Source organism: Sturnus vulgaris, chromosome 4 (assembly GCF_052056855.1).
Source record: "Sturnus vulgaris isolate bStuVul1 chromosome 4, bStuVul1.hap1, whole genome shotgun sequence".
NCBI classification, from domain to species: Eukaryota; Metazoa; Chordata; class Aves; order Passeriformes; family Sturnidae; genus Sturnus; species Sturnus vulgaris.
In genome coordinates this window covers 61,000,891-61,012,448 of record NC_142246.1, presented here as the reverse complement: position 1 = coordinate 61,012,448, position 11,558 = coordinate 61,000,891, and the positions used below count along the sequence as shown (strand labels likewise).

General features: G+C 41.8%; 1 protein-coding gene across 2 annotated transcripts in view; it reads left to right on the top strand.

Moving 5' to 3' along the window:
- Positions 1–544: 544 nt before the first annotated feature.
- Positions 545–11,558, top strand: part of SLC10A7 (solute carrier family 10 member 7) — a 145,396-nt gene continuing 134,382 nt past the window's right edge. For both annotated transcript variants that reach the window (XM_088164084.1, XM_088164085.1), the window contains exons 1-3: positions 545–676; positions 4,034–4,116; positions 8,115–8,251. In XM_088164084.1, coding sequence (XP_088020210.1) covers positions 577–676; positions 4,034–4,116; positions 8,115–8,251 — 320 coding nt within the window. In that variant the 5' untranslated portion in view covers positions 545–576. The remainder of the gene's footprint in view (positions 677–4,033; positions 4,117–8,114; positions 8,252–11,558) is intronic.

The following is an 11,558-nucleotide window of genomic DNA, read 5'->3' as shown; positions in this document are numbered from 1 at the left end:
GGCTCCCGGGGCTGCGGGGAGCGCAGCTGCCGGTGCCCGCCCTGCCAGCCCCGGCCCTCACGGAGCCATCCCGGATCCCGCCTCCCGCCGGGCGCCTCCCGGCTCGCGCCCGCCCTCCCGCGCGTCAAACGCCGGCCGTCACGCGGGCGTTGTAATGTACCAAAACAGCGCGCACACCCGCGCCCGCACTGCCGCGCCCGCCCGCCTGGCACCGGCTCCGTGTCCCCGCTCTCCCCGACCCGCCCATCGACGGCAGCCACGGCGCTGTCCCGTTCCCGCCACCGCCACCCGCGGTGTCCGCCTCGGCTCGGGGATGCGGGGCGGGGCAGCCGGAGCCGGCGGGGGGCCGCAGCAGCGCCTAGCCGGGCGGGCGGGCGGCAGCGCGGAGTTGCGCGCCTATTAGGAGGTGCGTGGTAGCGATGGCGGCGGTGGGTGAGACTTTTCCCGTCAGCGGATCCGGCTGGCCCTGCCGGCGGGCGGTGGGGCCGCGCCCCGCCCCGCGCCCGCAGCAGCCCGGAGCAGCCGAGCGGCACCGGACCGAGCCGCGCCGAGCGGCGCCGGGCGGCGGGCAGCGCCATGGGGCTGCTGGAGCGGCTGCGGAAGGAGTGGTTCATCCTCGGCATCGTGCTGGTCATCGCCGTGGCGCGGCTGGAGCCCGGCGTCGGCGTCAAAGGCGGTGAGTGCGGGCGCTGTGCCCCGGCAGCCCCCGGGACTTGGCCAACTCCCGGCGGCCGCGCTGCCCCCGCGCCCCGTCCCGCCCGGGAGGGGTCCCTGCCCTCCATCGGCTCCTCTTCTTCCCTGCTCCTCAGGAACACGGGAATTGCTCCCGCGTGTGTTCCCGTGCCTTTGCTCGGCACTGTACCAGTGGCTGGAGGAGTGTCCTGCTCCTTTGGGATTAAGAGTGAATGGGAGCTAAGTAGCGACTGGCTCCGAATGTGCTCCTGTTCAACTAAGTCCTAACTTCCAGAGCTGTGGGCATGAGGTCCTGGCGGCTCAGGGTATGGATTTCTGCCGCCTGGGAGCTTCCCCGGAGGTGCAGCTGAAGGCGTGCTCTGGTAAACTCTCAGGTGCTGTGTTTCGGCCAGACCTTTTCTTTCGCTTTGTAGTAGAACGCTTGTAGTTTGAAGTTTTGGAATTTTTTTTGTTCCCTCTTGATTCCTCATGAAAGGTGGGGAAAAACAGGGAAACTGATCCTGTGGGAAGTGGCGGTGTAAAAAATGCGTGCAGGGGCAAAGCAGATCTGTCCTTTGCTAAAGCAGGGAGGGCTTGTATGTTTCCCGGAAAAAGGGCTGCTGAAATATCCCCTGTTATTTAAACATAAACAATGTATCTTTAAATATAAACGCCAGGGGTGTCTCCTCGTTAGTTTCCATTGGAACTTCAGCTCCTAGGATGTTCACAGATTTCAAGAACGAATTAAATTTTGTATTTCTTCTTCCTAATTTTTCTCTGATGGCGTAAGAAAAGGAATGTAGAACACTTCAGTAGAATTCCTCTAGCAGATCCATGTTATGTGAGAGGAGGAGGAATCTATCTGTGCTTTTATAGGCATAGGGTTGCTTTTTTAAATTTATTTTTTTTTCTTTCTTCCTAACAGAGCTGAAGTTTGAGGATAGACAGCTTCTCACTGAGGAGCCAAACTTTTCCCACCTCTTAGGTTCTGGGGAAAAAAAAAAGAAAGTGATTAAAAAAAATATGGCTCTGAACACATGCTGTGGCAACTAAGGCTCCGGTACTTCGTGGAGTTCAGGGTAGGCAAATTCCTGCTGTGCAAGGATCCCTTCTAACATCTGTGTGCTGTTCTGCATAAGTGAATAGAACCCACATGGAGCTTCTTGCAGCATCCGTGCTGTGTTTTCAGCAGACCTCAGAGACGACTTGAAATTGATAGTATCAGGTGTTTTGTCCCTTTCTGCTTTGAGTGTCGTGCTAATTGTTAGCAGCCATGTGGGAGATCCTTTTCACTAGAATAGGAGATGATTTTTCCTCGGCTCACTTCCTACATGGAAGCACTATGATGGAGCACTTCATTTTATTATCCTGCTGCAAAGAGATGTCAAGCTTTGACACAGTATTGTTCCTGGGACAACTTACTTGAAAAATCTTGGAAGTATTGATTGAAAGTAGTGAGCACATGTTCCACATAGTGGTATCCTCTCCTCTGAAACTATGGGATCTCAGTGCTCTAAGGAAAAAAAATATTTATTTTTAAAAGCAGGAAGAGGTGAGGGGTGGGAAGTATCAACACATGAAAAAAGCCTTAGTTTATCATCTTCCAGCTGACAAAGCCATGCACAGTAATTTGCAGGGCCTTAGTGAATGGTATGGATGGTCCAGCATCCATACCCGTGGAAGATTGTGCCATAAATAACAAAGATTTGTGTTGTTGTCACCTTCACGACATAAGCCAAGCCATTTTTGTGTGTTTTCCTATTTGATGAATGAGGCCATTTAGTTCCTTTGTGAAAAGAATTTTTCTGTTTTGACCAGGAGTGTGTTTTTCTGTGTTCCAGGAGTGTGTGGTTGCTCTGGTGGTAGAGGCTTCTCCTGGGACAAGGAGTTCAGGTAGCCTAGTGAGAAACCATAAACCAGAAAATACTGAGTCTTGGAAGAATCCCTACCTTAGCCAGACTAACCCACTACCTGTCTGCTGTATGTGCATGTATTAGGTACTCTAATCTTCTAAAGGATTAGGGAAAATGAGGTAATTGTATCTATAAAATATAGTTTTCTATAGAGCTATATATTTGTATAATCTTTTGGGGATTTTCCCCCCTCCCTGTCTATTCAGTTAACATGCCATAATTTTGCAACTAGTCATGTGCTTTGTTGCAACTGTAACTCTTGCATTTCCTGCCTTATTTTTACCTCAGTCTTCATATATGTGGCTTGGTTTTTGTTTTTTTGTTTGTTTGGCACACACACTTTTAGTGTCTTGTCTACAGAATTCTCTCTGAGAGTAGGATTTGGGTTGAAATGACTTGAGATGCAAGTTTGTACAATCAAGTCCCTCTGATGTAAGGATCATTGACCTTACTCCAGTGTGAACATCAATGTATCATTCATCCAAGGGAGCTGAAAGGTTCCTCTCTTCTGGAGTGGCAACTCAAGGCTGGCTTGTTTGCTGCTGCAGTTTTGCTCATGACAACTTAGGGTCACTTGTAGAGTGAGGATATTACTTTGGTCCTAAGTAGACTGCTAATATTTTCTTTCTAACATAATATCTGGTTGAATCCTCATGAAAAAAATGAGCACATACATTTTATGCCTGGTGGCCTCAGAAGGCAAAGTGTATTAAGAGAATTCATCATTTTTATAGGAGTGAAAAAAGTATATAAATATAAAATATATATAAATATAAAATGTATATAAATATATACAAATGTAAGCCTTTAATACAGAGGAACTCTTGATGGTACAGGCATCTGCCCCTGCTGATCTCACTGCAGCACTGTCTGAAATGTGTTATTATGGGGCTGGAATGAACCATTTTGAACCATTTTCTGTTGTGAGGGGAATGACACAGAATTATATTGCCCTGAGGAAATCATTGCAAGGTATGGTTTGGGTTCTTCTGTGCAGGCAGCCAGACAGGTGTGTGTTGTAGGCCAAGAAGTGAGAGGTAGCTGTGTGAGGGATGTCAGTGGCCCTGTGTGAAGGTACCAGCTAATATTTTTGAGTACATGGTTTGAGTTTGCTGATGCTGTAGGGATACTCTGATGGCAAAACTGTGAAAGATTTCCCATTTTCAAATTTCCAGAATTTATGTGTGAGTTTCCAGTGGCCTCTAATCATGGAAGTCAAAATTATATGATGACATAACTCACTATGCACTCACTGGTTTACTTTATTTAAAAATGAATAGCACGCTTTCTGTAACTTGATAGAAATGCTGTTCTTTTTATTAGAGACTTTACTGATAAGACCTTCTTCAGGTGTTTTTTTAAGTATTCTCATTTGCTTTGATATAGTATATGCATATCTTATCCCTTTGACTGTAGTTCACTTTGTTCTCTATGTCTGTATTTTTTAGGACCCTTGAAACCAGAAATTACCATTACTTACATTGCCGTTTCTGCTATATTCTTTAACAGTGGACTCTCCTTAAAAACTGAGGTACTGTAATTTCTCATTGCTTCATTCCTGTTATGCTCTAAAAAAAGCTTGTGTTCCTTTTGATCAGATTTGAATATAATTGGAATGGTGATGATGCTGGGATGATGGCTAGCAAGAGAAGATAGATTTTAGATGTTTAAGGAATATTCCTCCCTGATTTCAGAAAGTGCTTCACAAAGTAATGGAGATGATGATAAAGAGAGTGTGAATAAATGTCACCCATCCACAGAGGGTGGGTGGTTTGTCTCTGCACAGCTTTAAATAAATGGAAGTGATGAGCACAATTTGGAGACTGGATCTACACCCTGATTGTGTCCCAAGCCCAAATCAGGATGAGATACAGCTGTTCACTGCTGGATTGAGGGAAACAAAGACCTGGTGGCTTTAAGCTACCTTATTTGGTAGGGCCAGGACAGCAGCTAGGGTCAGCACAAAAGGGTTCCTATGCAGATACAATGTCAATATACAAGTGCAAAGCCTTGGCAATCTTTTCCCATAGGATTTCATTGTGGACAGGTGGATTTGAGGTGCCTACACTCTGGTGCACATGACAGGCACTGAGATTTGTTTAAAATTTTGTGTCATGTGTTATTCGAAGAGGAACAGTCTGGGATTCAGAAGAGATGAAGGGATGTGTAAAGGAGTCATGGAGAAAGGAAATGATGGCTATGAGCCAAGAAGAGAAGGAGCAGCCAGAGTTGAAATTAAACACTGCATATCTCTGCTAATCTAGTTTCCTGATTCCTTTATGCTGTTAACTAACAGGGAATACTATTCATAAGTTGCATGATACTAATGCCTGAAAGAATCATCACAATTTTGTCCAGTTATCTCCTGGTGACCAGGGATTTGAGTGAGCACTGTGCATTCAACAACAGAAAAAGTCTCTCCACCTGTATCATGGTTATAATGGTGAGCTTTCAAGTAGAGGAGGTGTTTGAGTTGGTGGCTGCCCTCTCCTTTGCTGTCTCCTGACAGTTCTGGCACTAGGACCTCTAGTTCTGCCAGGACACAGTGTAAATGAACTGGGGAATTTTAGCCAGTTCTGTAGCAGCCTTATGGGGATGCAGGAAGAGTCCTGTTAACTGTTTGCCTGGGATGGTAACTAATCCTAATGGAAATAGGCTGTGGAGAGGCATTCTCTTCCACAGAGAAGAGGACCCTAAACACAAATATGAGTAGTATTAATAGAGTGGAGTTTTCCTCTTTCAGGCTTAGGAATCTTTGCATGCAGAGAAAAAAATGTAATTTTTTTTCCCCTTTCACTAGTTTGTATTCTTGAAACCTTGTGAGAGAAATGAGTAGCATTGTCAAAGGCTTGATTAGATTCTCCATGCTAGTTTATATCTAACTTCTTCCAGTTAAGGTGATGTAACTGACTGTTTTCTGGGCAATGTGTCATGTCTTACTTTGAACTTACATAACTTTTTTCCATCTGTAATATTAAAAGCAATATATTGATGTAAATGAAGCTTTTACAGGAGCTGATGTTTATGTCCAGGTAGCTGATCTCAGATTGTTTTGGGAGCAGCAGCTGGGGCTGGTGCTTTTATCCAGCTTCATGAAGAAACTAGGCCTTTCCTGAATTTCTGCCATGGGAGTAGAAGACAGAAGAAGAAAATAGTTTCTCACATTGTACCTTGTGCTATTACTTTCTAAAGTGTATATTAAAAACAATCCTTATATGTGTTAGGTGGCCAGATCATGTTTTTATTAAAATACTTTTGGGCATGTTTTATTTGTTTAAGGCACAACCTAAAGTTGGTATTATTGCTTAATATGCCTTTTTATTGGATTGCAAAGTGTATGGTTTCTGCTTTTGGCTTTATTTTTTTTTTTTTTTTTTTACCTGTGTATCAGATGTTCTACCTTAGATAATGATTAGTTAGATGGAAACTAGTGTTTGGTATGCTTTATGACAGGATTAAAAGTTTATAAGTGTTAACAGAGGCCTTCTGATAAATCTGAGAAAACTAGAAATAACTGCTGCTCTTTTAAGGTTACACTTTTGGTTTAATCTGCTGTGTAAGTGCATGCTCAAAAAATTTTGCCAATGTGTTCAGAAATCACTTTACAGAATAATGGGTAACATTCAAGAAGAGCCTCTCTGTGCATGGCCTTGTTACACTTTCAGAACCAGAGGTGATCAAGGTCCTCTTACATTTGTAGAAATACTCTGTGTTCTCTGACAAGAACATTTGATTCCACCTTAATATAATGCTATTTCAGTTTGCAGTGACTGGATAGCTTGCTCTTTTAAAGCAAATACCTCCCGTAGGGCCCCAGAAATTAAATCACATACTTGAGTTATCCATTTCAAGGAGGAATTTGGCAAGCCACTGGAAACACTGTTTGCTCTGTGTGGGTATTTGCTCAGAGGAGTCTAACTGTGACTATGGGAAGTGTGGCTGGATGGCAACAGGGACCCACAGCAGCCAGGGAGAGGCTGGGATAAGCTCCCTAAAGGGTGTGAAATACTGGGGAGGACAAGGTAACCTGTTCTGTCTGGTGTGCAGAAACAGAGTCATAAGTAGCAGCTTCTAGCAACTTTTTTGAGGCAGATGAATTTTGGACAAAAATTTTACAATTTTTGTAAATTGTTTGAGAGGGTGAAGGCTGTTTGCCTCAGTGTTTATTCTGTGATCATCTAGTCTAAGGCATACTATAATAATAAATAATAACTATTCTAAATAACTGTTACTATCCTCAAAGGCAATCATTAGAGACAGTTTCAAGACTGGTAATTTAGATCTGCAAAGACTTGTTCCATTGATACAGCATTCCTCCTGGTTGGCTGTGTTGTGTCACCTTCCTTGCTCCCTGGAAGTTACAATAACGCTTTCTTTTTGTCTTGGTTTTGGAAGTATCACAGAGTCTCCTTAAAACCTCTGATTTTAAGGTATTTTCCAATTGTAAAAATATGAAATTAGAAGGATATTTCTGTAGATAAATAGATATGTTTAATGCATATGGACTGTCAGCTGGAGAATCCCAGCAAATTAGATTTTGAATAAGACTGCCTTTGGTTCTTTTGCATTGTTTATTTGAAAAGAGTGCGAGTTACTGTGAGAGAAAGGAATACAAATTTTTATTCTCAGTCTGTGAGATTTGAAATGAGTTAAAATGTGCAAGACTCTTTCCTTGTACTCAAAAACCTGTGTAGAAGATCCTTGAAATGCCTGAAAAGGCAGAAACAGAGAGAAAAAGCTAGCTGAAGAGTTTTTTCTCTTTAAGGGTACTTGATCACCTCTCTGGAGTGCTCTTACATGATTTAAAATTAAATTTTTCTTTGTTGTTTTCTGAGTCTCCAGTGGTGCTTTACACTTTATTTCTCTGAAATTTATGGCTTAACAGTTTTTAGGTTGTTACGGTCTTGGTATACTTTCTTTGTTATTCTTCGTCAGCCAATTTTTTTTTTCCTATCTATTTCCTGTCTGTTCTTACAATAAATAATCAAAGTCTGCTACAAATTGCTTTGCTGTTAAGGAAAAAAATAACAAACATGAAAAAAACTCAACACCACAAAATGAATGCTTGGTAATACAAACATCCATAAACATCCTTTTTTTTTTTTTTTAACAGTATAAATGAGAATCACAGTTTGTGGCTCTCTTTAGACAGAGGAACCTGAAATCATGTGCTCACTACAAGTTTTCATGCCTCTTGGTATCAAAAGTCAGTAAACAGCCATCAGTGCAGTTAACACAGGTTTTGAAGCTGTGACAAAGTGCTAAGGCTGCCTGCTGAAAAGCTGCTGTTCTGAGAGCTACACTATTGAAGTGGTGGACAATTCTTGTGGAAAAATGCCCAGGAGCAGACAGCTTTTATGTTGTCTGGATGTACTTCATTATTAAAGAGGAGATCAGATGATCCCTAAAGGTGCCTTTTTGACATGCACTCCTTTTGTATTATAAAGCTGATCCTAGTTTTAAAAGCACAAACGTGATTTTACTTCAGCTGTTATGACTGCAACTTCCTCTCTTCTTTTTCTTTTGCAGGAGCTGACAAGTGCTTTGATGCATGTGAAACTACACCTTTTTGTCCAGATTTTTACACTTGTGTTCTTCCCAACAGCAATATGGGTCTTTCTTCAGCTGTTATCAATCACACCTATAAATGAATGGCTTTTAAAAGGGTATGTTTAAGCATAATGGAGTGAAATATATTTGTAGCTGTCATCTTAAAGGGCTGCTTATCCTGCAACTGGTGTTTTGTTGTATTGTGAAGAGATTTTGCTGGTTGTTTTTGTGCTTCAGCACTTTGCTGTAGAAAACAAAGTACATGCACAAGATTATCCCTTCAGGAACCTGGTCTCATTTTTAGAAAAGTCTGGACAGTCTTATGTGTAGGGAGGTTGCAACAGGTTAGCTTTCTTTTTCACAAAACATAGCTGAAGTCATGTGTTGGGTCTCAAGGAAGGTGGGGAGGAAAGAAAAGGAATGCTGAAGGAAAAGCATAAATCAGTGAATAAATATTGTGTATACCATATACTGGTCTTCTGTTTTTAGGTAGTTTGTATTGACCATTTCTTGCAGGGGTCCAGTATCTGCTTCCAGCTAAATTATGGAGGGAAAAAAAGAGTAAAATTTTTGTAGGACAAGAACTTTGTGATGACCAGAAACTAAGTTACCTTGAAAACAATGTGTTTTAAATATTGGGTGTACACTGCCAATGTGTAGAGCTGCATTGATGGTGTACTGGGGATAGATGCTATGTAAAGTAAAAAAAGTTAAAAGTTTTATTTTCTTTTTTGAATGGGAGATCAATACTTAGTGCCATGCAGGTATACAGGAATGTTTGAGTGCAAAAATCAATTATTTCAGAAAACTACTGAAAGAATCCCCATTGTTTCTTACTGCTTGGTGAAACATTGCTTGGGGAGTTCCTTGTCTTAAAAGTTTAATGAAAAAGCTGCTCATGTTTATGTTTCTACAAGGCCTAAACCTAAAGGAGCATTTCATTTTGTTTGTAAGAGGCTTCTTCTGGTGCTCCATCAAGTGTGAATTGGTCCAAATGATTGTAAAAAAGTGACATTGAGACAACATCAATTAAAGTTAACAATCTTTTGCTTAACAGTGTCAGTAAAGCAAGGTAATAACAAGATTGCTATATGATGTTAATTTGCATTTAGCTATTTGTAGTAAAGGGTATTCTTTAAAGTAAAATAAGTGTGAAATTTTTTTCTCAGCTAGGACAGGTATGTGATTTTCCACTGTAGCCAAAATTCCTTCCTATTCCATGGAGTTTCAGTTTCTCAAGTGCAAGGTGAAAGATTTTTGTGGGGTGTTTGTTTCCATGAAGCATTTCTCATTCTTTCTTTCCCATGAGCCTTGCATGAGTATAATTGTATGTATATGCATGCACACCTGTAAAACTAAGGATGTATGTACTTTTGTAAAGAAAAGAAATACTTGTGCATTTGTCTCTCTAAATGTGGAGCCTAAACTGGGCTCATTCTTCATGAGAGTGTGTCTGTGTCTTACTAGTGAGCTGCTGTACTTCTGTTTGCTTCAAGCTGCCTTTCAAGCACTTGTTCCTTGAATACTGCATCTGATTTGGCTGTTTTACCTTTTAGTGCAGTAACTCTGCTTTATTGAGGTTTCATTGAAAGAATGATCAGATTGAGGAGTTTAATTAAGGTGGTTTGGTTGGGTTTATTTTTAAGAGTGCTTTCTTGAGAAATTCTGCTGTTCAGGACATGCTCAGAGCAGCAGACACTGCACTGGGAGCTGTAGAGTGTGATGCAGGTGCAGAAGGTACTGAGCTCTGTCCTAATTCTAGAATGACACCTTTCAAATCAGGTCCCTGTGTGTGTGTAAGGAGCTGATGTGAGGGAGTGTGTTGTGGCAGTTCTGTGTAAACTAAAGTTCATCCTAATGCCCCACAGCTGTAGTTTTATTCCCTTGGAAACGCTAAAATACCTAAGGGAAACAGGGAAGGGAACGAGACAGGTTGCAGCAAAGTTACTTCCTTATCACACATTTAGCACGGCAGGTAGTGGAGGCTGGTTGATAGCCCTCAAAAAGGCCTGGAAAAACAGGCATGTGCTCCCAAGGGCATGCAGCACCCTTTGGCAGGGTGGCTCCCCTGGGCACTGCAGTTCTCCACTGCTCCAAGGTTATGCCTGAAGGGCACAGCCCACAGAACTTTTTCCATCTTGCATCAGAATGCACGGCAGATTGTCCTATCCTCTCTAATGGTCTGTTTTGTTTTAAGTGTTATTTGAGAGGCAGATTTAGGCGGTACCAGCTTTTCACCTGTGTTTCTACAGCTGAGTGGGATTTTTTTTCTTTCACCCCTCTCTGTCTGGGATGATATTAGGAGATTTTTTCCTTTGCAATTATTTTGAAATGCATAAAATAGAGGAGAAAATTACATCCTCCCAAGGTTTGTTTTTTTTGTTAGCTGCCCAGGTTTTGCATTGACAACACCTGTTTGAAAAGGAGCATGAAGCAGGTTATTAATGTATGCACAGATTCACCTCTTCTCCACTTTTAGCATATAGCATTTACAGCACAAGTGGTAAGGCATGAGATGCAAAGATTGGGTATAAAATACGACTTTGGAGCTTTTGCACCTAGAACATGTGACTTCAGACCCTACTGCTTAGTAGTCTATAGTGTTATCAGCAGAACAGCAGTGTTTGAACCCCTGATGTTAGTACTGATAGCATGGCCTGATCCAGTGGAATATATTAGTTGATTGGTTATTATCTCTAGTAGTTTGTTGGGCATTAGAGGAATCTGTTTGTATATTGGTAGAGCTGTGTAGTTGATACAAACTGAAAAAAAAGTTTACAGATGCATGTTTCAATACACTCTATTAAAACTATGTCCATTTAGTGTGTAATAGGTTTTTTTAGATTAATATTGCTTGCTAGGGATTTTTATTTTTAATCCCAAATGTGTTATTTTCAATTTGAGAAGGTTAACAGATTGTATGATTAAATCTTTCCCTTATAGTATGGAAAAACCCTGCCAGCTGAGATGAATTCCCTTGCACACATTTTGTGCCTCTCTGGATAACTCTGAACTTAACCCACTCCTTATTAGAGCAGGTGAGAAGTTTGAGGAGCTGGCTGCCACATAGAAGAGAGATAAAAGTATCACAGTGTAGGGCATGGACATCAGAATTGCCATGTATTTGTCTGCTGTATATTTTCCTATATGTCTCCAAACCTTCCTGCACCATTTCTTTTTCCTGTATTTCTTTTCAATATGAGCTTGTTCTGCCATGTGCTGACAGCTCTGCTGCCATAGCTTATATCACTGTAAACTGAAGGTGCTCTGTGCTTCCAAGGTGGTGCTTGGCACCTTGTGGTTGGATTTATACCAAGCTTACATTGGTTGCCTCTTTCCTTTCCCAGAGTGTCTGACAAAGGGAATACTGTCATTGTCACTTCCTGTTTCTTCTCCTTAAGATTTTTGTATATTTGCAGAATA